This window comes from Saimiri boliviensis, chromosome 2 (assembly GCF_048565385.1).
Source record: "Saimiri boliviensis isolate mSaiBol1 chromosome 2, mSaiBol1.pri, whole genome shotgun sequence".
NCBI classification, from domain to species: Eukaryota; Metazoa; Chordata; class Mammalia; order Primates; family Cebidae; genus Saimiri; species Saimiri boliviensis.
Window position 1 is genome coordinate 129,637,286 of NC_133450.1, and position 27,142 is coordinate 129,664,427.

Below are 27,142 nucleotides of genomic sequence, written 5' to 3' on the forward strand. Positions count from 1 at the left end.
TGCGGGAGGCTTGCGCGGGCCGCAAGGGCGGGGACCCTGGCCAGGGGAGGGGGTGGGAAGGGAGGCCAACTCCTCGCCGCTGCCTGGAGAGATGGATCATGGGGCGTAGGGAGATGGCAAACCTCAAACCACGTACGGCGGGCGATACGCGTCAACCGAACCTCGCCAACGGAAGCCCGGAGCCGCCCCTCCCCGCTCCCCCGCCCCGCCGCCCCGGACGGACGGGCGCGCGGAGCCAACCCGGCTGCCGCTCGCCGTCCAAATCCCAGCAGAGCCAATGGGAGAGTGGGGAGGGCGGAGCCACCTCGCGTCACGTTGGGCTGCGCTACCCCCGGCGCCCGTGCAGGCCCCGCCCCTGCCTCCTCCCCTCCCCTCTCGCTGCTCCCGGAGTAGTTGGTGCCAGTGAAGTGAGGGCGGCGATGAGAGCGAAAGTTGCGCTCGGCTCGGCGCTGGGGGCTTGAAGCAGCTCCGCGCTCTGCCCGTCTGGGCCTCCCCGAGCTCCGACTCGCGCCCGTGGGGTCCTGCCGCGCCCGCCTGGCCCCGCGCCTGCCCCGCACCCCCTCCCCCGGCTCTGCGCCCCCTCCTCAGGAGTCGCGGGTCCCCGCCACTTTCGCACAGCCCCGGCCCCCGTCGATGCCGGCCATGGTGGAGAAGGGCCCCGAGGTCTCAGGAAAGCGGAGAGGGAGGAACAACGCGGCCGCTGCCGCCTCCGCCGCCGCCGCCGCCGCCTCGGCCGCCTGCGCCTCGCCCGCCGCCACAGCCGCCTCGGCCGCCGCCGCCTCCTCCGCCTCGACCGCCGCCGCCTCGGCCGCCGCCGCCCCCAATAATGGCCAGAATAAAAGTTTGGCGGCGGCGGCGCCCAATGGCAACAGTAGCAGCAACTCCTGGGAGGAAGGCAGCTCGGGCTCGTCCAGCGAGGAGGAGCACGGTAGGTGGCACCCGCCCCCGCGGCTCCGGGCCCCGCGCCCCCCGCCCCGCGCCCCGCTGACCGCCGTGCTCTGCTTCCCCCGCAGGTGGAGGCGGCATGAGGGTCGGTCCCCAGTACCAGGCGGTGGTGCCCGACTTCGACCCCGGTGAGTAGTGCCCCCGGCCGGGGCCGCGCGCAGAGTCCCGGCCGGCCGGCGACGGGGATGAGCGGGAGCCCGGGGTCCCCGGCGAGCCCGTGGGGGCGGGAGCCCGCCGACAACTTTCTTTTTGTGTGTGCGTTCGCCCTGCCGTCCGCGGGGAGAACAGCAGGGCGAGGACGAGGAGGCGCACACGCACACGAGTGTTCTGCAAACGTGTCTCTGCAACCGGGGGAGGCCAGGTCGCCCCCAGCCGGGCCGGCGCCGCTGTCCCCTACGCCTCCGAGGACTGCGGGTGGCGTCGGAGGCGGCCACACCTGGTCTGGGGGCGCTGGGAGTCCCCGCGTCCAGGTGAGCTGCGCCTCGGCCAGGGGTAAGGGTGGTAGTGCCGGAGAGTTAGCGTCCTGCGAGTGCCCCAGACTTTGGAGGTTCCCAGAGACCCCTTTCTCGGAACCCTTCCCAGAGGCTGCTCTCCAAGCCTTTGCTCCTCTTTCTAGCTTCGGGGCTGTTGCTGGCTCCTGACTCCCCTCGCATCCAGAAGGCGGCGAGTAGAAGAACGACCCCCAAATCAGTCAATAAATGAAGTGTGTTTTCCAGGGGGCGCCTGCCTGGGGAAGGGAGCCTCGCGTGTGGCAGTCTGATTTTAGGACCTATTTGTGAATGTGTGTATTTCCTTTTTTTTTGAGGAAGAGAATGTGAAATTGAGAGCCATCAGAAGCTTTAGCCTAACAAATGCATTTCACCTACACGAAAGCCCTACACCCTAGAATGGAACATTTACTCCCCTGGCTGCTATTCTGTGTGGAAGGAAATTTAAAGTGGTACAAGAAAAAAAATCCAATCAGACAAAGGAATTCGTCAGATTTTAATGCATGAGATTCTAGCCGGTCTCTGTATGATACTGTCTTTAAAGGTTGTTGGTATGGAAAATGAAAGAACGTAGGATTTATTTCACGAGTAAATTAAAAGAGCATTTTGTAAAGCGGGAGTTAACAGTCCTCCCTGGTTGGAGGGCTTTAGAGCTGGGGTTCTCTATGTAGGTAATACTACTAGTTTGTTTGAAAAGATTAATGCATAAATGCTTTTCCTTGGAAACAAGACTGTAGAAAATTGCAATGATCTAGTCCTTGAAAAAGGCCATTGGTCTCAAGCTGTTACTAAGGTACTGAACTCTGTACTTTGAAGCGAAAATACGTAGAGGTCCTGGGTGAGGTCTTGGACACTTTGGAAATTAATGACTTTTCCGAAGTTGGCCTTCTAAATTTTGATTTGTTGACTTAAATCTGTTAAGTTTGTTTGTGTGACACTCAGGTTTGTGTTCCTTTCAAGGCCATGTTAGTGCTTTTGATAGTTCCCCTTCTCCCCCATTCTTTTTTTTTTTTTTTTTTTTTCCTGGTAGTCACTTTTCATTTGTGAGTGATCGGATAGAACTAGGTGGCCAGGCGATTTCCCTTGTGTGCTTGGCTCCTCCATTCCTTGACTGGCCACCAGGGGATGCATACTGTTTTTTGGTTACAGTTGACCCTGTCTTCATTTTGTAGGTCAAGTCTATCTTTGCTTTAAAGCACAGAACATAAAGCCTGTCATCAAGTTTCCCTAATACAGTATTTTAAAACATTGACTTGCACTGATCTTTGAGTAAATTGGTAGGCTTTTTGATACATTTTTGTTAACATTAATTTTGAAAACTTTTATGTTAGATGTGACTAAGGAAAAGGGTGTATTTGTCAGCAGCAGGAATTAGGTTTCTGATATTCATCAAAATAGTGATGTCAGCTCTGCGTTGTTAGTAATGAGTCTGATTTCTTTGGAGTTGTACTTTTCTTTGAAACAGCAAATGTAGTATTTTGAACTGTTCTTGCATTTTTTGTTGGAATAGGTATGAGCATAAACTACTAGCAACCAGCTATTCTAAAATGAAAAGCATCTAGCATCAGATTCCAGTAGCTCCCAACACTTGAAGAGGCCAAGGATGGAGGATCTCTTGAGCCCAGGAGTTGGGAGACTAGTCTGGACAATGTAGAAAGACTCTGTCTCTACAAAAAATAAAAACAGTAGCTGCGCATAGTGGTATGTGTCTGTAGTTTCAGCTACTTGGGAGGCTGAGGCTAGAGGATTGCTTTGAGCCTGGGAGGTCAAGACTGCAGTGAGCAGTGATTTCACTATTGCACTCCAGCCTGGGTAACAGAGTGAGAGCCTGTCTCAGAAATAAAAAGGAAAACATCTAACTGTTCTCCTGCATAGTCTTGCTGCCATTTGGTTGAGTTTTTTTTTTTTTTTTTTTTTTTTTTTTTTTGAGACGGAGTTTCACTCTTGTTACCCAGGCTAGAGTGCAATGGTGCGATCTCGGCTCACCGCAACCTCTGCCTCCTGGGTTCAGGCAATTCTTCTGCCTCAGCCTCCTGAGTACCTGGGATTACAGGCACTCGCCACCATGCCCAGCTAATTTTTTGTATTTTTAGTAGAGACGGGGTTTCACCACGTTGACCAGGATGGTCTTGATCTCTCAACCTCATGATCCACCCGCCTCAGCCTCCCAAAGTGCTGGGATTATAGGCGTGAGCCACCACACCCGGCCTTGGTTGAGTTTTGATGTGAAAATTTCCAAATTTCATATTTTGTGTTTTAATCTGGAAAGGAATTTAACTGGTATAAAGTAATTTCACACTCTGTTTTGCCAACCTGAGTAGGGGACACAGTCCTAGATATGCATGAAAATTGAGACTTTACTATTTCCTATTGGTTTTATGTGTCTTCTCATTTAACTCAAAGTTTAAGGGAAAGAAAGACTTCCATTTTGCAATAGAAATGATACAACATGTTTGTTTTATGGCAAAATCTTTTCTTAGCTCTTTAAGACTTAAGAGTGGTTTTTTCCATGACTGCAAGTTAAGAGTAGTGAATTGAGGAATAAATTGAGTAAGAATTGAGAGTTTGATCCTCGCTGCTTTTTTATTTCTTCGTGTTTTTTTTTTTTCTTTTTCTTTTTTGAGACCAAGTCTCTGTTGCCCAGGCTGGAATGCAGTGGTGTAATCTTGGTTCACTGCAACCTCCGCCTCCCAGCTTCAAGTGATTCTCCTGCCTCATCTTCCTGAGTTGCTAGGTTTACAGTTGTTGACCACATTAACCAGGCTGGTCTTGAACTCCTGACTTGAGGTGATTTGCTCCCCTCGGCCTCCCAAAGTACTAGGATTACAGGCATGAGTCACCATGCCTGGCCTCTGCTTGACTTTTAAGTTTATCTTTGTTCTTCTCTTTTACTGGAATTTGAACAGCAAGGTAGATGTGAAACTTAACAGAAAGCTTTTTCTTTCTTTCATTTTATTATGGTAAAATTAATAACTGTGGTAGAGATGCACTAATGGAAGAATTTGACTTTTTTTTTTTTTTTTTTGAGATGATGTCTTCCTCTGTCACCCAGACTGGAGTGCAATGGCATGATTTTAGCTCACTAAAACCTCCGCCTCCCAGGTTCAAACCATTCTCCTGCCTCAGCCTCCTGAGTAGCTGGGATTACAGGCATGTGCCACCATGTCCGACTAATGTTGGTGTTTTTAGCAAAGATGGGGTTTTACCATGTTGGTCAGGCTGGTCTTAAACTCCTGATCTCAGGTGATCTGATTGCCTTAGCCTCCCAGAGTGCTGGGATTACAGGTGTGAGCCACTGCGCCCAGCTTGATTTTTTTTAAAGTCAGATTTTACTTATTTGCAATATGCCAGCCTCAGCCTCCTGAGTAGCTGGGACTACAGGCACACGCCACCATGCCCAGCTAATTTTTTGTATTTTTAGTAGAGACGGGGTTTCACCGTGTTGACCAGGATGGTCTCGATCTCTTGACCTCGTGATCCACCCGCCTCAGCCTCCCAAAGTGCTGGGATTACAGGCTTGAGCCACCGCGCCCGGCTTTTTTTTTCTTTTTGAGATGGAGTCTTGCTCTTTCGCCAGGCTGGAGTGCAGTGGCATGATCTCAGCTCATTGCAACCTCCATCTGCCAGATTCAAGTGAATCCCCTGCCTTAGTCTCCTGAGTAGCTGGGACTACAGGCGCACACCACCACACCTGGCTTATTTTTTGTATTTTAGTAGAGATGGGGTTTCACCATGGCCAGGATGGTCTCAATCTCCTGACCTTATGATTCCCCCACCTTGGCCTCCCAAAGTGCTGGGATTACAGGCTTGAGCTACTGTGCCCGGCCGGTAGAGCACATTTGTCCTAAAATGCCGATTCGGTTCTTGCAATTAAGACCCAGACTAGGTTGATGGAATGGCATAGCTTGGAAGTTAGAAAACCATTTCTGTTTATAGTGAAAGAAAAAGTTTTACCAACTTTTGAGGAGTTAAAAACAAAAGCCAAAGTGCAGCCCTACGCTTTTGACTTCGGCTTTGTAGTTACACATGCCATGCAGATTGTCTTTCCATGCTCTCTGCCGAAGATTATGATGAGCAGTCATTGGTTTCTTTTAATATTCAGTAGTTACAGAGTAATAGGATAAGAGGAAGGATGCTAATTTATCCTACCTCTGTTTAGTTCTTTTCTACACTAGCAAAGTATCACTTAATGTGAAATGAATAATAATTTTCTCTTCTTTGAGGCAGGGTCACACTTTGTCACCCAGTGCAGTAGTGTGATCACAGCGGCAGTGAACTGCAACCTCTGGGTGCATGCCATCCTCCCACCTTAAATAGCTGGAGCTACAGATGTGCACCACCATGCCCGATTAGTTTTGTTATATTTTTTGTAGAAATTAATTTTTTTTTTTTTTTTGAGACGGAGTTTCGCTCTTGTTGCCCAGGCTGGAGTGCAATGGCGCGATCTCGGCTCACCGCAACCTCCGCCTCCTGGGTTCAGGCAATTCTCCTGCCTCAACCTCCTGAGTAGCTGGGATTACAGGCACACACCACCATGCCCAGCTAATTTTCAGTATTTTTAGTAGAGACGGGGTTTCACCATGTTGACCAGGATGGTCTCGATCTCTTGATCTTGTGATCCACCCGCCTCGGCCTCCCAAAGTGCTGGGATTACAGGCTTGAACCACCGCGCCCGGCTGTAGAAATTAATTTTGTCACGTTGTCCAGGCTCGTCTTGAACTCCTGGGTTCAAGTGATCTGCCTGCCTCAGCCTCTCAACGTGCTGGGAATACAGCTCTGAGCCACTGTGTTCAGCCACTATTCTTACTATTTATTCTTCTTCTCTTTTTTTTTTTTTTTTTTTTTTTTTTTTTTTTTGAGGCATAGTTTTATTCTTGTTGCCCAAGCTTGAGTGCAATGGTGTGATCTCCGCTCACCGCAACTTCTGCCTCCCAGGTTCAAGTGATTCTCCTGCCTCAGCCTCTGGACCACACCTTGCTAATTTTTATTTTTAATAGAGATGGGGTTTCTTCATGTTGGTCAGGCTGGTCTCGAATTCCCAATCTCAGGTGGTCCACCGGCCTCGGCCTCCCACAGTGCTGGGATTACCCGTGTGAGTCACTGTGCCCGGCCCTTTTTTATTAACTACTAATACCTTTTTTTAAATTAAAAATTTTTATTGTCTTTATACATTTCCTTGGTGCTTCAGAGATGTACATTGTTAATGGCGACTATTTTTGAGATAGTGGCCCTTTAAAAAATAAGCTTTATTTTGAACATTTAATCCAATATATTTAATCAGATCTGAAAATTTCTGGTTGTCATTGGCGTAACTGTCATTTCAGAGTTGACTTGTGTCAGAAAAATGTGTTTTCATGTGGAGTAGATAATTTTACTGAACAAGGTGTCTTCATAGGCCTTCGATTTGTTTTCGTTGGTGATTCTGTGGATATGCTAAAATTATGGTGAATGCTTTGTGATTTTTGTTTTTGAGACAAAGTCTTGCTCTGTCACATAGGCTAGAGTGCAGTGGTCTGATCTTGGCTCACTGCAGCCTCTGCCTCCCAGGCTCAAGTGATCCTCCCCCCTTAGCCTCTTCAGTAGCTAGGAATACATGCATACATCACCACACTTGACCCAGGTTGGTCTCAAACTCCTGTGCTCAAGCAGTCCTCCTGCCTTGGCCTTCCAAAGTCCTGGAATTACAGGCATGCACCTGGCAATGCTTTGTGATTTATTATTTTTATTTATTTGTTTATTTTTTTTGAGATGGAGCCTCGCTCTGTCGCCAGGCTGGAGTGTAGTGTTCTTGGCTCATTGCAACTTCCGCCTCCTGAGTTCAAGCAATTTTCATGCCTCAGCCTCCCAAGTAGCTGGGATTACAGGCACATCCCACCACACCCAGCTAATTTTTGTATTTTGTTTTTTAGTTAAGATGGGGTTTCACTGTGTTAGCCAGGATGGTCTTAATCTCCTTAATCTCCTGACCTCATGATCCGCCTGCCTCAGCTTCCCAGAGTGCTGGGATTACAGGTGTGAGCCACTGTGCCGGCCTTATTTATTTATTTTTTTGAGATGGAGTTTTGCTCTTGTTGCCCAGGTTGCTGTGCAATGGCGTAATCTCGGCTCATTGCAACCTACACCTCCCAGGTTCAGTCGATTCTCCTGCCTCAGCCTCCCGACTAGCTGGGATTACAGGCATGTGCCACCATGCCCAACTAACTTTATTTTTAGGCCCACTTTTATGCTTTCTAAACAAGCACATTTCTACTAGCAAGGTAGACAACTTCCTTTTCTTCACCCATCTTCATCATGATGTTAGTTAGGTTTATTAATTGTTTTTGAGATGCTATCCTGTAGGGGCTGGGCGTGGTGGCTCATGCCTGTGATCCTAGCACTTTGGGAGGCCAAGGCGGATGGATCAGGAGATCAGCAGTTTAAGACCAGCCTGGCAGCCTGGCCAACATAGTGTGCAATCTCATCTCACTGTAATCTCTGCCTCCTGAGTTCAAGTGATTCTCCTGCCTCAGCTTCCCAAGTAGCTGGGATTACACGTGTGCACCACCACGCCCAGCTAATTAAAAAAAATTTTTGTAGGGCCAGGTGCAGTGGCTCATGCCTGTAATTCAGCACTTTGAGAGGCCGAGGCGGGTGGATCACAAGGTCAAGAGATTGAGACCATCCTGGCCAACATGGTGAAACTAAAAATATGTAAATTAGCTGGGCGTGGTGGCACTCCCTTGTGATCCCAGCTACTCGGGAGGCTGAGATGGAAGAATTGCTTGAACCCAGGAGGCGGAGGTTGCAATGAGCCAAGATTGCGCCACTGCACTCTAGCCTAGTGACAGAGCAAGACTCCGTCTACAAAAAATATATATATAATTTTTTTGTGGAGAAGGGATTTCACCATGTTGGCCAGGCTGGTTTTGAACTCTTGAACTCAAGTGATTCCCCCAACTTTTGCCTCCCAGGCTGATCTCTAACTCCTGGGCTCAACCAGTCCTTCTGTGTCATCCCAAAGTGCTGGGATTATAAGTGTGAGTCACTGTGCCTGTAATTAATTTTTCCAATTAATGATGAGGTTAAGTGTCTTATTTTTTTAATTTTAAATTTTTTTTTTTTTTTTTTTTTTTGAGACGGAGTTTCGCTCGTTACCTAGGCTGGAGTGCAATGGCACGATCTCGGCTCACTGTACCCTCTGCCTCCTGAGTTCAAGTGATCTCCTGCTTCAGCCCGAGTAGCTGGGACTACAGGCATGTGCCACCATGCCCAGCTAATTTTTGTATTTTTAGTAGAGACTGGGTTTCACCATGTTGGCCAGGCTGATCTTGAACTCTTGACCTTGTGTGATCCACCCGCCGTTACCTCCCAGATTACAGGCGTGAGCCACTGTACCCGGCCTTTTTTTTTTTTTTTTTTTTTTTGAGGTGGAGTTTTACTCTTGTTGCCCAGGCTAGAGTGCAATGGCATGATCTCGGCTTACCACAGCCTGTGCGTCCTGGTTTCAAGCTATTCTCCTGCATCAGCCTCCCTAGTAGTGAGGATTATAGGCATGTGCCACCATGCCCGGCTAATTTTGTATTTCTAATAGAGAAGGGGTTTCTCCATGTTGAACAGGCTGCTGTTTAACTCTTGACCTCAGGTGATCCGCTCGCCTCCACCTCCCAGAGTGCTGGGATTACAGGTGTGAGTCACCATGCCTGGCCTCTTTTGCTACTTTTTTCTTTCTTTTTATCCCCCCTTGGACAGGGTGTCGCTCTGTTGCCCAGGCTAGAGTGCATTGGAGCAATCTCAGCTTATCGAAGCTTCCATCTCCTGGGCTCAAGCGATCCTCCCTCCTTAGCCTCTGAGGTAGCTGGGACTACAGGGGTGTGCCACCAGACCTGGCTAATTTTTGTATTTTTTTATAGAGACGGGGTTTTGCCGTGTTGTCCAGGCACTGTTTTGCTGGTTTTCTATAGTGTTGGATTTTTTTTGTTTTTTGAGACAGAGTCTCGCTCTGTTGCCAGGCTATAGTGCAGTGGCACAATCACAGCTCACTGCAACCTCCATCTCCTGGGTTCAAGCGATTCTCCTGCTTCAGCCTCCCTGAGTAGTTGGGACAACTACTTGGTGGCACATGCCACCAAGCCCAGCTAGTTTTTTGTATTTCAGTAGAGGTGGGGTTTCACCATGTTGTCCCAGGATGGTCTTGATCTCCTGACCTCTCACCCGCCTCGGCTTCCCAAAGATTTGTGAGATGGTGTTTCTCCATGTTGGTCAGGCTGGTCTCAAATTCCCCACCTAAGGTGATCCACCTGCCTTGGCCTCCCAAAGTGCTGGGATTATAGGCGTGAGCCACCACACCCGGCCCAGAATCCTCTTTAAGAAAAAATCACACTTAGGCCAGGTATGGAGGCGCAGGTCTGTAATTCCAGCACTTTGGGAGTCTGAGGCGGGTGGATCACCCAAGGTCCAGGAGTTCGAAACCAGCTTGGCCAACATGGTGAAACTCTGTCTCTACTAAAAATACAAAAAAATTAGCTGGGCTGTAATCCCAGCAATTCAGGAGGCTGAGGCATGAGAATTGCTTGAACCTGGGAGGTAGGGGTTACAGTGAGCCGAGATCACGCCACTGTACTCCATCCCGGGTGAAAGAGCAATACTCCGTCTCAAAAAGAAAAGAGAAAAAACACTTAAGAGCAAGGCTTTATTGGATCCATTGATTAGTTGTTTCCGTGTGGCCCCAGGCGTTTGGAGAATTTTATGTTTAGAGTTGCTAGAGCCAACTTGTAGTCCAGTTACATTCCTCTTCTTCCTGGCAGTGAAAACACAGGTGAAATGGGAGTTATTTAGCTTGCTTGCCTGGGGACGAATTGGACTGAGTTGCTTAATTCCTGCATGTATGTTGAAGTAGTCATCTTCAGAGCTTAGAATACAGTTGGAGTTTTTTTTTTTTTTTTTTTGAGACGGGGTTTCGCTCTTGTTACCCAGGCTGGAGTGCAATGGCACGATCTCGGCTCACCGCAACCTCCGCCCCCTGGGTTCAAGCAATTCTCCTGCCTCAGCCTCCCTAGTAGCTGGGACTACAGGCACGCGCCACCATGCCCAGCTAATTTTTGTATCTTTAGTAGAGACGGGGTTTCACCATGTTGACTGGGATGGTCTCGATCTCTTGACCTCGTGATCCACCCGCCTCGGCCTCCCAAAGTGCTGGGATTACAGGCTTGAGCCACCGCGCCCGGCCTGGAGTTTTTTTTTAAGAAGAGCAGTTTCTTTTGATTGTGTAAATACAAATGTCGTTTTGGTCAAGGACAGTGGTCCCATAGATTATAATGGAACTAAAAGATTCCTGTCACCTAGTAACTTCACCCTGTCTGTAGCGTAACAGCGTGTAGCATTACTCGGGTGTATGTGTGGTGCTGGTGTAAACAAACTACTGCCCTGCCAAGTTGTATAAAATCTAGCACGTAGAGTTATGTACAGTACATAGTATTGGTAATGACAATAACTAACACTGGTATGTGGATTTACAATACATTGTATGGTTATTTTTGAGTGTATTCCTACTTATAAAAATTAAAAGTTTGGGCTGGGCATGGTGGCTCATGGCTATAATCCCAGCACTTTGGGAGGCCAAGGTGGGTGGATCACCTGAGGTCGGGAGTTTGAGACCAGCCTGGCCAATATGGAGAAACCCCATCTCTATATTTTTTTAAAAAAAAAAAGTTTGCTGTAAAACAGCCTCAGGCAGGTCCTTTAGGAGGTATTCCAGAAGGAAGACAATGTGATAGCTCTAGAATGTGACAGCTCCATATTTGTTACTGCCTCTGGAGAGCTTCCAGTGGGACAAGATACGGAGTTGGAAGATGGTGATTTGATGATCCTGACCGTAGGCTAGGCCAATGTATGTGTCTTTGTATGCATGTTTTTTTTTTTTTTTTTTTTTTTTTTTTTTTTTTTTTGAGACAGAGTCTTGCCCTGGTGCCCAGGCTGGAGTGCAATGGCATGATCTTGGCTCACTGAAACCTCTGCCACCTGGTTCAAGCGATTCTTCGGCCTCAGCCTCCTGAATAGCTGGGATTACAGGCATGCACCACCATGCCTGGCTAATTTTTGTATTTTTAGTAGACATGGGGTTTCATTATGTTGGCCAGGCTGGCCTTGAACTCCTGACCTCAAGTGATCTGCCTGCTGGCCTCCCAAAGTGCTGGGATTACAGGCATGAGCCACTGCACCTGGCCTAATTTTTGCATTTTCAGTAGAAACGGGGTTTTGTCACATTGGCCGGGCTGGTCTTGAACTCCTGACCTCAGGTGATCTGCCTACCTTGACCTCCCACAGTGAGGCCACTTGAGCCACTGCGCCTGGCTGTATATTACACCCATTCTCTCAGTGAAGGTTGTATTTCCTGCTTTACCTTAACTGGCATAGAAGCTGCTGGACTTAGTGTTCTGCTTTCAAACTTAGCATGGATATAGGGAGTTTAGGGGAGGAGGAAGAGAAGGGTAGGTGCTTATTTAGTTTTGATCTTACTACCAGAAAATGGGAGCTTAGTGGTGTAATGTATGTCTTATTTCTTTGAGAGTGGTAGCATAGTTTTTTGAGCCACCAAATCAGGTTTTAAGTATCTGTTTTGGAGAAGGGTCTCACCCTGTCCCCACCAGGGCTGGATGGAGTACAGTGGTGGTGGGCACCAGTGAGCCTCCTGCCTTAGCTTCCCAGGTAGCTGGGATTACAGATGTGAAGCACTGCACCTGGCTGTTAAGGATTATCTCTTACGAACTTGTCAGAGCTATTCAGTGGCTAAATTTCTTTTCTTTTTTTTTTTGAGACAGTCTCGCTCCGTCACCCAGGCAGGAGTGTAGTGACACAGTTTCAGCTCACTGCAACCTCCACCTCCTGGGTTCAAGCGATTCTCCTGCCTCAGCCTCCTGAATAGCTAGGATTACAGGCATGTGCCACCACGCCTGGTATATATATATATATATATACATATATATTTATATTTATATTTATATTTATATTTATATATATTTTTGAGATGGAGTTTCGCTCTTGCTACCGAGGCTGGAGTGCAATGGCGCGGTCTCGGCTCACTGCAACCTCCGTCTCCTGGGTTCAAGCAGTTCTCCTGCCTCAGCCTCCCGAGTAGCTGGGATTACAGGCACACGCCACCATGCCCAGCTAATTTTTGTATTTTTAGTAGAGACGGGGTTTCACCATGTTGACCAGGATGGTCTTGATCTCTTGACCTCATGATCCACCCGTCTCGGCCTCCCAAAGTGCTGGGATTACAGGCGTGAGCCACTGCGTCCAGCCTTTTTTTTTTTTGGAGACAGAGTCACTCTGTCACCTGGGCTGAGTGCAGTGGTTCGATCATGGCTCACATGATTCTCCCACCTCAGTCTCTTAAGTAGTTGGGGCTACAGGGTTGTGCCACCATGCGCGCCTAATTGTTATTTTTTTTGTAGAGACGGTACCTTGCTGTGCTGCCTAGCTCGGTCTTGAACTCCTGGGCTCAAGTGATCCACCCGCTTTGGCATCCTAAAGTGCTAGAGTTATGGTCCTGAGCCACTGAACATAGCCTATAGTTCTTTTTTTTTCCTAAGATGGGAGTTTTACTCGTGTTGCTCAGGCTGGAGTACAGTGGTGCGATCTTGGTTCACTGCAACCTCCATCTCCCAGGTTCAAGCAATTCTCTGACCTCAGCCTCCTCAGTAGCTAGGATTACAGGTATGCGCCACCATGCCTAGCTAATTTTTTGTATTTTTAGTAGATACGGGGTTTCAGTGTTGGCCAGGCTGTTCTCAAACTCCTGACCTCAGGTGATCTGCCCGCCTCAACCTCCCAAAGTGCAGGGATTACAGGCGTGAACCACCACTTCCAGCTTCAGCCTCTTTAAATGCCCTTGTCTACTAATTCTATCATCTGTACCATTTCTACGTCTTTTTTTTTTTTTCTCATTTTGATTTGACGTTTCCAACTGCTTTGCTTATCTGTTGATTTTGGATGCCAGACATCATGAATTTTACTTTGTTGGTGGCTGGATATTTTTGTATTTATTTTATTTATTTATTTTTTTGAGACGGAGTCTTGCTCTGGAGTGTAGTGGCGCATCCACCTCCTGGGTTCAAGCGATTCTTCTGCCTCAGCCTCCTGAGTAACTAGGATTACCAGCCCATGCCACCATGCCTGGCTAATTTTTGTATTTTTAGTAGAGATGGTGTTTCACCATGTTGTCCAGGATGGTCTCCATCTCCTGACCTTGTGATCCCCCCACCTCAGCCTCCCAAAGTGCTGGGATTACAGGTATGAGCCATCACTCCTGGCATGGTTAACTTATTTTCATTGTTTTAGAGATAAGGTCGTACTGTGTTGCCCAGGCTGGTCTTAAGCTCCTGGGTTCAAGCGATCATCCCTCCTCAGCCTCCCCAGTAGCTGGGATTACAGGCTTCTGCCATCATACCTTAAGGGAATGCGGAACCAGGGACAAAGACCAAATACATACTTCTTTTTTTTCTTTTTCTTTTTCTATTTCTTTTTTTAAAGTTGGGGTTTCACCATGGTGGCTAGACTGGTCTTGAACTCCAGACTTCAGGTGATCCACCTACCTCAGCCTCCCAAAGTGCTAGGATTACAGGTGTGAGCCACCGTGCCCAGCGCAAATACATATTTCAACTCCACCTTGACTGGAAGTAGAAGTATAAATTTTGCCTGGTTGCCCAGGCTGGTCTTGAACTCCTCGCCTCAAGCTGTCCCCTCCTCCCAAAGGATTGCATGCATGAGCCACCTCCTGGGTAGCTGGTATTACAGGTGCCCATTACCACGCCTGGCTAATTTTATTTGTATTTTTAGTAGAGACAGGGATTTTGGCCAGGCTGGTCTCAAACTCCTCACCTCAAGTGATCCACCTGCCTCAGCCTCCCAATGTGTTGGGGTTACAGGCTTTAGCCACTGTGCCCAGTCTAATTTTTGTATTTTTTGTAGGGATGGGAGTTTCCCTATGTTGCCCAGGCTGCTCTTGAACTCCTGGCCTCAAACGATCCACTTGCTTTGGCCTCCCAAAGTGCTGCGATTTGAGGAGTGAGCCACTGTGCCCAGCCATGTTCATTTCAATATTCCTGATGAAGTACTCTGCCTGATCTCACTGTTCTTAGAAATCTGCTTGCTGGTGCCCCGTGCAGTGGCTCATACCTACAATCCTAGCACTTTGGGAGACTGAGGTGGGGGATTGCTTGAGGCCAGGGGCTAGAGATCAGATTGGCAACATATCAAGACCTTGTCTCTACATGCACCTGTAGTCCTGGCTACTTGGGAGGATGAGATGGGAGGATTGCTTGAACTCATGAATTTGAGGGTGCTATGAGCTGTGATCACACCGCTGAGCTCTAGCCTGAGAGATAGGAGACAGTATCTCTTAGCAAAAAGAAAAAAGGAAAAAAAAAATCTAACTACAATATTGATGATTCTTGTGCAGAATTTTCCAAAGGAGTATAGGTGTTTTTTGGTGATGGTATTATTGTTTGTTTTGTTTTTTTGAGATGGAATGTGGCCTTTTTTTTTTTTTGTTTTTGTTTTATTTTGTTTTGTTTTTTGAGAGGAAGTCTTGGTTTGTCGCCCTGGCTGGAATGCAGTGGCACAATCTCAGCTTACTGTAACCTTTGCCTCCTGGGTTCAAGCAATTCTTGTGCCTAAGCCTCCCAAGTAGCTGGGGCTACAGGTATGCGTCACTGCACCTGGCTAATTTTTGTATTTTTGGTAGAGATGGGGTTTCACCATGTTGCTCTGCCTGGTCTCAAACTCACTACCTCAGGTGATCCACCTTCCTCGGCCTCCCCAAAGTGTTGGGATTACAGGTGTGAGCCATTGCACCCTGTCTTTTTTTATTTTCTTTTTCTTTCTTTCTTTTTTTTTTTTTTTTTTTGAGTTGGAGTCTTGCTCTGTTGCTCAGGTTAGAGTGCAGGGGTGTGATCTTGGCTCACTGGAACCTCCGTCTAGTGGGTTCAAGTGATTCTTTTGTTTCAGCCTCCCAAGTAGCTGGGACTACAGGCACACACCACCATGCCTGGCTAATTTTTGTATTTTTAGTAGAGACAGGATTTTACCATGCTGACCAGGCTGGTCTTGAATTCTTTTTTTTTTTTTAAGACGGGGTTTTACCATGTTGGTCAGGCTGGTCTTGAACTCCCGACCTCAGGTGATCTGCCTGCCTTGGCTTCCAAAGTGCTTGGATTACAGGCGTGAGCCACCTAATCCTAGCACTTTTTCTTTCTTTTTTTTTTTTTGAGTTGGAGTTTCACTCTTGTTACCCAGGCTGGAGTGCAATGGCGCAATCTCGGCTCACCGCAACCTCCATCTCCTGGGTTCAGGCAGTTCTCCTGCCTCAGCCTCCTGCGTAGCTGGGATTACAGGCACGCGCCACTATGCCCAGCTAATTTTTTGTATTTTTAGTAGAGACGGGGTTTCACCATGTTGACCAGGATGGTCTCGATCTCTTGACCTCGTGATCCACCCGCCTTGGCCTCCCAAAGTGCTGGGATTACAGGCTTGAGCCACCGTGCCCAGCCTCTTTCTTTTTTTTAAATCTTTTTTTTTTTTTTTTTTGAAGAGATGGAGTCTCACTACATTGCCCAGGCTGCTCTTGAGCTCCTGGCCTCACAAATTGCTGGAATTACAGGAGTGAACCACTGCACCTGGCCAAGATAGGTTTTTAAAAAATTATTCTTTAAAAAGTAAATTACTTAAGAAATACTTTTTTTTTTAGACGGAGTTTAGCTCTTACTGCTCAGGCTGGAGTGCAATGGTATGATCTTGGCTCACTGCAACCTCTGCCTCCTGGGTTCAAGTGATTCTCCTCCCTCAGCCTCCTGGGTAGCTGGGATTACAGGCATTCGCTACCATGCCTGGCTAATTTTTGTATTTTTAGTAGAGACAGGGTTTCAGGCATGTTGGTCAGGATGGTCTTGATATCCTGACCTCATGATCTGTCTGCTTTGGCCTCCCAAAGTGCTGGGATTACAGGCGGGAGCCACCGCACCCGGCTACATTTAGCACTTTTAAAATGGCAGCTATTGATAACTGCCAAACTGAATTAAGATTTTATACGTCAGTTGATTAACTATCATTTTGAGTTGTTGCTTAGTTCTCTGCTTACTTGGCAACAGGTCAGTTTCCATGGTATTGTCATTTTTGTACGGTATTCTTGGAGCTGAGAGGTTGGGGTAGGGCCACAGGGCCTAACCCTACAAACTAGAATAGCTTAAGCTTTTATCTAGTTTGGTGTATAAAATTTCTGGATATACAGCTCAGGAAAAGCATTTAAAAAATTAATTTTTGAATAGTTTTTTTTTTTTGAGGCAGAGTCTGACTGTGTCGCCGAGACTGGAGTGCGGTGGTGCAATCCTGGTTTACTGCAACCTCTGCCTCCTGGGCTCAAGTAATCCTCCCACTTCAGCCTGGAGTTTCTGTTGTTTTGAAGTTGGGTTGGGGCATGGCTATGTTTCTGTTCACTCCTGGAAGCCCCCACGTGTTTGGCTCCCTGTAAGCTCTCTGAACCCAATCTTTTTAGGTTTTTATGAAGGCTTTGTTACACAGACATGGCTAATTAAATCTTTGGCCATTGGTGATCAGCTTAAAGTTCTGTCCCTCTCCCTTCTTTGGAGGTTGAGGTGTGGGGTTGAAACCAGTCCTCATCATCCGGAAGCTAACAAAGGGTTACCACCTGTCAGTCAATTCATTAGCATACAAAAAGACATTATAACATTGAAGATACTAAGGATTTTAGGAGTTGAAGGGCCAGGAAACAGATGAAGACCAAATATGTATTTTACAATATCACACTACCTTATTAAGAGCAAACAGCTATGGAAAAGTGAAAGGTGATGATAGCAGAAATTTAAAGTGTAGGTTCTATAAACAGTGCAGATGAGAACAAAGCTAACAGTCATCAGGCAGTCTAAATGCATGCAGTGTTTACCTTAGACACATTCGTTCACTGTTTAATTGTAAAGGAAAAAAATCAACTTAAGAACATGTATCAAATTGCATTTATACTCTAAAAGTGAGATGAGATGTAAGGTATTTTGTATTTTTTAGCGTTTCAAGAGCGTAATTCCCCTTATGGTACGTCTGTTGCCTTGCTTTTGCACGTTCCACTTGTGTACATGTGTTTAGGAACTCACTATGTAAGAAAGTGATGGACTCCTTATATTTCTGTTAGGTAAAAACATAGTAATTGGCTGGGCATGGTGGCATGGGGTGGGAGGTTCACTGGAGGACAAAAGTTTAACTTGCAGTGTACTGTACTATGATCGTGGCTGTGAATAGTCACTGCGCTACAGCCGGTGCAACAGAGAAAGACTGTCTCTCTCTCTCTCTCTTTCTCTCTTTTTTTTTTTTTTGAGATGGAATCTCTCTCTGTTGCCCAGGCTGGAGTACAGTGGCGCAATCTTGGCTCACTGCAACCTCTGCCTCCTGGGTTCAAGCGATTCTCCTGCCTCAGCCTCTCGAGTAGCTGCGACTACTGGCACGCACCAGTAGTCTGGCTCTGGCTAATTTTTGTATTTTTAGTAGAAATAGGGCCTCGCCATGTTTTTCCAGGCTGGTCTCAAACTCCTGAACTCAGGTGACTTCCACCCCCTGCCCCCACCTCAGCCTTCCAAAATGTTGGGATTACAGGCGTGGACCACTTTGCCTGGCTGGGATAGTTGCTATATTTGTTTCATCAGTATAAAATTTATTTGGTTGGGCTGGGTACAGGGGCTCATGCCTGTAATCCCAGCGCTTTGGAAGGCCGAAGTAGGAGGATTACTGAAACCCAGGAAGTTGAGACTGCAGACCAACCTAGGCAACAGAATGAGACCATGTCTTTGGGGAAAAAGAAAAAAACTGGGCATGGGCATGAACGTTTGGTCCCAGCTGCAGGATAAGGTGGGAGGATTGCTTGAGCCCAGGAGGTTGAGGCTGCTGTGAGCCATGAACATGCCGATGTACTCCAGCCTGGGCAACAAAGTGGACGCTGTCTCTAAACTAGTTTAAACACATTTCTTTGGTTGAAGTTTAGTAAATTGCTTTTAAGTGACATTTGTACATTTTAGAGAATAACTTTGTATATTAGACATCATTTATTGGGCACTTACTATTTTCCATGGTTGTGAAATGTTTAGTGTGATAAATGCCAGATGATAGAGGTGTACCTGGGGTTTAAACCTAGGGGCTGGGGAGGATGGGGCAAGATGGTTGAAACTGTGTGTAGAAAGGCTTTCCAGAGTTTACTCTTACGGTGGATCTTGAAGGGCAAGTGAAGGAAAAAAAGACATTCCAGGCTGAGGGAAGATACACATTTAGATGGATGTGCTCACCTATGGATGGAGAGTACTGGACTTGTTTGCAGGAGTAGTTTGTTATCATTGGATACTTTGGGAGGTAATTGGTAAAGTGGTAGAAGGTGAGACTGTAGAATAGGTAGGTAGGCATGGACCCTATTACAAGTGTCCTGGCTTGTGTACCTAACTAAAGGATCGATCTTTTCTTTTTCTTTTTCTTTTTCTTTTTTTTTTTTTGAGACAGAGTTTCGCTCTTGTTACCCAGGCTGGAGTGCAATGGCGCGATCTCGGCTCACCGCAACTTCCGCCTCCTGGGCTCAGGCAATTCTCCTGCCTCAGCCTCCTGAGTAGCTGGGATTACAGGCACGCGCCACCATGCCCAGCTAATTTTTTGTATTTTTAGTAGAGACGGGGTTTCACCATGTTGACCAGGACGGTCTCGATCTCTTGACCTTGTGATCCACCTACCTCGGCCTCCCAAAGTGCTGGGATTACAGGCTTGAGCCACCGCGCCCGGCCTCAGTCTTTTCTTTCCTTTGCTTCTCCCCCCACCTTGCTTTCTCTCCTTTCTCTTTCTCTCTCTCTCTCATGTTTTTTGAGATGAAGTTTCCCTCTTGTTGCCCAGGCTGGAGTGCAATGGCGCAATCTTGGCTCATTGCAACTTCCGCCTCCCGGGTTCAAGTGACTTTGCAGCCTCAACCTTCAAAGTATCTGGGATTGCAGGTGTGCACCACCACACCCGGCTAATTTTTTATTTTTAGTAGAGATGGGGTTTCACCATGTTGCTCAGGCTGGTCTTGAACTCCTGACCTCAGGTGATCCCCCTGGCTCGGTCTTCCAAAGTGGTGGTATTACAGGCGTGAGCCAGGGCAACTGACCCGTTCCCTCCCCACTGTCCCTCTCCCTCCCCCAGGCTACAGTGAGCTCTCATTGTGGCACTGCACTCCAGCCTCGGCCACAGATACTCTGTCTTTAATAAATAAATGAAATGTAAATTAGCTGTTCTTCTGTGGCTTACAACCTTCCAGTGGTTCCCATTTCACTTAGAGTAAAAGTGAAAGCCTTCACAATTGTCCCTTCTTTTTTTTGCTCCGTTATTTTTTATTTATTTCCTTCATTCAGATCATTCTTCAATAAGGTCTCTCCTAGCCTGCCTATCTGTAGTATCTCTAGAATATGACTTAAAAACAATCTGACACTTAGTCCTTAGTATCATTAAACCTTTGGTCAACTGTTGTTAAATAGTTGCTTTGTTAAGCTCACTGTAGCTGGATTTCCTGAGCTCAAACTGTCTTCTTTAGCCTCTCAAATAGCTGAGACTGCAGGTATACACCACCATGCCCAGCTAATGTTTTATAATTTTTTTTGTAGAGACATGGTCTAACTATGTTGCCTAGGCTGGTCTCAGACTGCTGGCCTCAAGTGATCCTCTTGCCTTGGCCTCCCAGTGTTCTGGGATTACAGGCACATGCCACTGCACCTAGACACCAATTTCTGATTTAAATTATTCTTTGTAAGAACACTTCTTAGGAGGCATTTGAATGGATAACTGTCTGGCACTCCAGTCTTTGTCTTTTTTTTTTTTTTTTTTTTTTTTTTTTTGAGAAAAGGTCTTGTTCTATCATCCAAGCTGGAATGCACTGTTGAGATCACAGTTCACTGCAGCCTTGAACTCCTGAGATCAAGTGATCCTCCTACCTCGACCTCCTAAAGTGTGTGGATTACAGGCATGAGCCTCTAAGCCCCACCCCAAGTCATCTTTCTCCTGCTTTACTATTTCATTTTTTAATTTTTTTTTTTTGAGGCGGAGTTTCGCTCTCGTTACCCAGGCTGGAGTGCAATGGCGCGATCTCGGCTCACCGCAACCTCCGCCTCCTGGGTTCAGGCAATTCTCCTGCCTCAGCCTCCTGAGTAGCTGGGATTACAGGCATGCGCCACCATGCCCAGCTAATTTTTTGTATTTTTAGTAGAGACGGGGTTTCACCATGTTGACCAGGATGGTCTCGATCTCTCGACCTCGTGATCCACCCACCTCGGCCTCCCAAAGTGCTGGGATTACAGGCGGGAGCCACCGCGCCCGGCCTTAATGATTTTTTTATAGTGTCTTTTGTCTTCTAGCTTTCTGTAAATATTTACATATATTTTTGAATGTCTGTACTGGAATATACGCTCAACAAGGGAAGGGCTCTTTGTGTGTAGACGTTTAGTACGTAGTTGGCGTGAAATAAAATCACTTAATGAAATACAAAGGCAGAATTTGTCTGTAAAACATAGTCTTGTTGGGCTGGGCGCAGTAGTTCACACCTGTGATCCCAACACTTAGGGAGACTGAGGTGGGCGGATCACAAGGTGATGAGATCGAGACCAGCCTGGCCAACCAACATGGTGAAACCCTGTCTCTACTAAAAATACAAAAAAAATAGCTGGGTGTGGCGGTGCATGCCTGTAATCCCAGCTCGAGAGGCTGAGGCAAGAGAACCACTTGAACCCGAGGTGGGGGTGTGAAGGTTGCAGTGAGCCGAGATCGAGCTGAGACTGTGCCATTGAACTCCAGCCTGGGCCACAGAGCAGGACTCTGTCTCAAAAAACAAACCAACCAACACAGTCTTGCTGGAGAAGGTCTATGGATATATGGGAAAGAGAAGGCCTCTTTTTGTCATCCCACATTGATACAGATCCCAGTTGGTCTCTGATCTTGTTTGTAGGGATTCTGTTGGATGAATGCCTATAGAGCAAGTGGGATGGCCTTCAGATTGTACCAACGTAGCTGGCATTGCTAACCGACTGTTGGAGGCTCTGAAAATAAAAGATCTTGGAATTCCTCCCTCTCTCCCGGCAAAAAGAAATACAAAGGCAGAGAACTGGGTGAATTGTCCCACCCCTAACTGCCACCTACAGAAAAGTAACGTTTTCTTTTATTTGATTAACTCTGCCTGACAACATTATTAGTTACAATGGAAAATCCTCTGGGACTTGGACAGGTAGAAATTTCCAGAGGTAGGACTGGAGGAGGGGCTGTGTAACCTGCTCTGTTTCTTCTTGAGAATAACCTTCCTTTTGATATCTACCCAAAATTTATTGGCTCCTTACAATCCTAACTCAAATCTGTAGCCTCTTTGAGCAGAAAGCAGTGCTTAGAGTAAGACTTCTGCTACTCTGCCAGCCTGAAGGCTTGTCCAGAAGACAAAGTGGAAGCCCCAAAACTTTGGCTGTTCTTGGCATGATTCGAGTCCCACTCTTCCTCCCCTCAACACCCACAGCCTCCCCATCGCTGTCTGCCTAGGAACTGTGAGCGTTGATCTCATCTTGTGCTTCTTTCTGAGTTGTCAGGCAGCCAGAAGGCCAGATTCCCATGTCTTCCCTGTTTTCCATGGACTCGGCATTTTCTGATCCCATCTTTCACCTTGATTTTCTTGGAACCTTTTCCCTGAGCCCTTTTAAACTCAAGGTATATAAGCAAAATTCTCCTAATCTTCAGTTTCTTCTGTGATTTGTTTTTCCCTCACATTCTCATTCTGACTGAAAATAGGCCATCTCCTGACGACACTGCCTCCCTGCAGCCCTCTCAAAAAGTACTTGCCTGCCCCTCCATCCCTCTTGTGTCACTGGGCCTTGCAGTAGCGTGTCCTCTTGTTCTTTGTTGCCATTTCTTCACTTTTCTTCTTGCCTCCCTAAAAACACCCTCTGAATATGATGTCATGAATTTGTACCATGCGCTCCTGTTTTTGCTGCCTTAATGCAGCATGCTCTGGAGAATTGAACCTCTTATGATGGACTTCCCCTCTTTATCTCTAGTAATGCTTCTTGCCTTAAAATCTGCTTTGTCTAATGTCAGTAGAGCTGTGCCAATTTTCTTTTTGTTAGTGTTTGAATGGCATCTTTTTCTGTCTTTTTAAATTTTCAACCTTTCTTTATTCTTGATGTCTTAGGTATGTCTGAACAGGTTTTTATCCAAATATTAAAAGCAAGTCTTTGCTTTTAACTTGCATTTAGTTCCATTCATAGTTTTCATTTAATGTATTTATTGATATATCTGTCTTCAGGTTATTAACGCAGAGGTTTCTTTTGACCCACTTGTTCTATGTGGGGTTTTTTTGTTGTTCCCTTTGATTTTCCTTTGCATCAATTCAGTATTATTCTGCCCTCTTCCTTAGTTTGGTAATTGTATGCTATTTGAAAAAATACTATTCTCTTAGTGGTTATCCTAGAGTTAACAGTTTACTTACTTAATTTGTTAATCTCATGTTGACTCGGTGCTTTTACCCTCCTGAAGGACAATGCAAGAATCTTAGGATGCTTAGCTCCACTTAGCCCCTTATGCCCTCAGTGTGTCATTATTGTCACATAGTTTAATTCCTGTAAGAAACTATTATATAATTACTTCATTTGGATATATCAAGATATTTGTTCTTTTTGTTGCTTTTCTTTTTTTTTTTTTTTTTTTTTTTTTTGAGACGGAGTCTTGCTGTCTCTAGGCTGGAGTGCAGTGGCGCGATCTTAGCTCACTGCAACCTCTGGCTCCCGGATTCAAACAATTCTCCTGCCTCAGCCTCCATCCTCCGGAGTCCCTCCTGGGACTACAGGCACGCAGCACCATGCCAAGCTAATTTTTGTATTTTTAGTAGAGATAGGGTTTTATCATGTTGGCCAGGATGGTCTCCATTTCTTGACCTGTAATCCCGCCCTTGGGATTGCAGGCGTGAGTCACCGCGCCTGGCCTCTCATTTTCCCCCCACCAGGAGAAATAACTTTGGACTGAGAGCTGGAGAACGAGAATAGGACTTGAGGCGGTATATTGACAGTATATTGGGCTAAAGAGGAGAGGTGAGGTTCCAAAACAGCAGTCAAAGCTCATTGACTAAACAGACTCTACTTCCCAGCAACCTTGCAGTTAGTGCAACCAACAGGCCTGCTGGGGAATGTATTTGCCACTAAATTCCCCAAGTATGCCAACATTACAAAAAAGATAAAGATTTTTCATCATAGTTAAGTTTCCACAAACTTCCCCAATCATAAGTATTGTAAGAGGAAGTAAAAAAAATCACGTTTTACAGATCTCAGACTTGTCTTCAACATTTAGTTCATCATCATCAAAAAATAGCTTCCCTGCTAAACTCATTAGCTATATGATCTATCCAGGCAGCAGGAAGATGTCCATGACAATCCTCTTCCCATTTTCCCTAGCTAGCCACTCAGGAGTGAACAGCAGGGCTCAGGTATGGCGTAGGGGTGGGGAGCACAAGGTCTGCTTTCCCCCAGTACACCATGGCATCTGAAGCTTGATGGGAGAGCAGAACTGGTGAGACTTTAGGGAAGGGTCCAGGGCCTGTATTCAGTCGCTGCTGGAAGAGGAGGAGTGCTTGCCATACTTGTGATGCTTATGCATCTTTTTTTTTTTTTTTTTTTTTTTTTTTTGAGACGGAGTTTCACTCTTGTTACCCAGGCTGGAGAGCAATGGCGCGATCTCGGCTCACCGCAACCTCCGCCTCCTGGGTTCAGGCAATTCTCCTGCCTCAGCCTCCCGAGTAGCTGGGATTACAGGCACACGCCACCATGCCCAGCTAATTTTCAGTATTTTTAGTAGAGACGGGGTTTCACCATGTTGACCACGATGGTCTCTGATCTCTTGACCTCGTGATCCACCCGCCTCGGCCTCCCAAAGTGCTGGGACTACAGGCTTGAGCCACCGCGCCCGGCGCATCTTTTTATGAGCTTTCTGCATCTTCTTGTGCACTGTCACTCCTGGTTCGACCATGACAGGAGCCACGGGATTCACAGGATGCTTTCCGGGGGCAGGTGGTGGGTATGGAGGAGAGTAGGGACCCAAGAGTTGGCATCCTGGATACCTTGGCTGTGTTAAAGGATAGGGGCCCGCCTGGGGGGAAAGTTGGATTGCCTTGGGGAGCTCCTGGGGGAGGACTCAGAAGGCCTGGGAGAAAGAATGGATTGACGGGTGGTGGGTGGGCAGGATGGAAACCTCCAGGGTACCCCGTGTTGGGGGGATATGGATTTGGCCCTGGCTGCCCAGCATTGGGATTCCATGTTTAGGTGTGTTCTCCAGTCCGGTAACAGGAAAAGGAAAAAGAGGGAATCCAGATACCCTATCGCTTTTCCTGGGCTTGATGCATTTCATTCTTTTTTTTTTTTCTTTTGAGACATGGTCTCACTCTGTCACCCAGGCTGGAGTGCAGTGGCATGATCTTGGCTTACTGCAAGCCTTGTTCCCAAGCTCAAGTCATTCTCTAGCTTCAGTTTCCCGAGTAGCTGGGACTACAGGTGCAAGCGACCAGTGCCCTGCTAATTTTTGTACTTTTTGTAGAGATGGTGCTCCACCATGTTCTCAGGCTGGTCTCCACCTCTTGACCTCATAGCAGTCCTCTCATCTCTGCCTCTCAAAGTGCTGGGATAACAGGTGTGAGCCACCACGCCTGGCGGCTTTTTCTTCTTTTGTGTACCTCTTAAGTTTCTGTTGTTTTAGGCTGGACATGGTGGCTCATGCCTGTAATCCAAGCACTTTGGAGGTCAAGGCGGGTGGATCACCTGAGGTCGGGAGTTCAAGACCAGCCTGACCAACATGGTGAAACCCCATCTTAAAAAAAAGAAAAAAGAAAAAAGAATTTAAAAAAAAAGTCTGGTCTGGTCCCCCCCCCCCCCCCCATGCCTGAAGAACATCCTTTGATAGCTCTTGTAGTGTGAGTATGCTGGTGATAAACCTTGTCTGAAGATTTTTTTTTTTTTTTTTTTGGAGACAGAGTTTCGCTCTTGTTACCCAGGCTGGAGTGCAATGGTGCGATCTTGGCTCACCGCAACCTCCGCCTCCCGGTTTCAGGCAATTCTGCCTCAGCCTCCTGAGTAGCTGGGATTACAGGCACGCGACACCATGCCCAGCTAATTTTTTGTATTTTTAGTAGAGACGGGGTTTCACCATGTTGACCAGGATGGTCTCGATCTCTTGGCCTCGTGATCCACCCACCTCGGCCTCCCAAAGTGCTGGGATTACCGGCTTGAGCCACCGCGCCCAGCCGTCTGAAGATATTTTTATTTCAGCTTCCTTTTTAATTTTTATTTATTTATTTTAAATAGAGATGGGGGTCTCACTATTAAAACAGGCTTGTCTTGGTTAGCCAAGGTTGGTCTTAAACTCCTGGCCTCAAACAGTCATCCCGCCTCAGCCTTCCAAAGGTACAGGCATAAGCTGTATACCACTGCACCTAGCTATATTTTAGCTTCATTCTTGATGTTTTTTTGGGGGGTGGGGGGTGGAGGGTGGTCATAAAGTTCTAAGTTCCATATACTTTCTTTTCTTTTCTTTCTTTTTTTTTTTTTTTTTTGGAGAGAGAGCGTTTCGCTCTGCCACCCAGGCTGGAGTGCAGTGGCATAATCTTCGCTCACTGCAACTCCCACCTCGCAGGTTCAAGCACTTCTCCTGCCTCATCCTCCCTAGTAGCTGGGATTATAGGCACCCACCACCATGTCCAGCTAATTTTTGTATATTTAGTAGAGATGAGGTTTCACCATGTTGGCAAAGCTGGTCTTGAATCCTGACCTCAGGTGATGGCCGTCCACCTCAGCCTCCCAAAGTGCTGGGATTATAGGCATGAGCTGCCTTGCCTGGCTGAGTATACTTTCTTTTGGCACTCCAGAGGTAGTTAATTCTGTTTTGGCTTCCAGTTTTTCTAATAATTGGTTAATTGTCAGCATAATTGTAATCTACCTTTTCTTGAGGTTGTTTACACTTTTTCCTTTTTTGGATTTCAGCTATTTTATTGTGATGTGCTAGGTGTCACTTTTGTTTATTTATTTAAGACAGAGACTTCTATGTTGCTCAGGCTGGAATGAAGTGGCGTGATCTTAGCTCACTGCATCCTCTACCTCCTGGGTGCAAACGATTCTCTGCCTCAGCCTCCTGAGTAGCTGCAATTACAGGTGCGTGGCACACGCCCAGCTAGTTTTTGTGTATTTTTTTGTGGAGCTAGGGTTTCACCATGTTGGCCAGGCTGGTCTTGAACTCCTGACCTCAGACAGTCCGCCCACCTCAGCGTCCCAAAATGCTGGGATTACAGACCTGAAACACTGCAGCCAGTCAGAATTTTCTTTTCTGTTAAATTTACTTCCTTTAGGATTTTTTTTTTGAGATGGAGTTTCGTTCTTGTTGCCCAGGCTGGAGTATAATGGCTCGATCTTGGCTCACTGAAACCTTTACCTACTGGATTTAAGCACTTCTCCTCCCTCGGCCTCCTGAGTAGCTGGGGTAACAGGCATGCACCACCATGCCCAGCTATTTTTGTATTTTTAGTCAAGAGGGGGTTTCTCCATATTGGTCAGGCTGGTCTGGAACTCCTGACCTCAGGTAATCTGCCCACCTCAGCCTCCTAAAGTGCTGAGATGAAAGGTGTGAGCCACTGCGCCTGGCTGATATCTGGA

General features: G+C 46.8%; 1 protein-coding gene across 4 annotated transcripts in view; it reads left to right on the plus strand.

The window, feature by feature from the left end:
* The first annotated feature begins 390 nt into the window (after window positions 1-390).
* The window catches only part of RCOR1 (REST corepressor 1), a 132,171-nt gene continuing 105,419 nt past the window's right edge, over window positions 391-27,142 (plus strand). For 2 of the 4 annotated variants that reach the window (XM_074394331.1, XM_074394332.1), the window contains exons 1-2: window positions 392-928; window positions 1,014-1,073. In XM_074394331.1, the coding sequence (XP_074250432.1) occupies window positions 634-928; window positions 1,014-1,073 (355 nt within the window). In that variant the 5' untranslated portion in view covers window positions 392-633. Of the gene's footprint in view, window positions 929-1,013; window positions 1,074-27,142 lie in introns of all 4 variants that reach the window. The other 2 variants (XM_074394330.1, XM_039462937.2) reach the window with 2 other exon arrangements.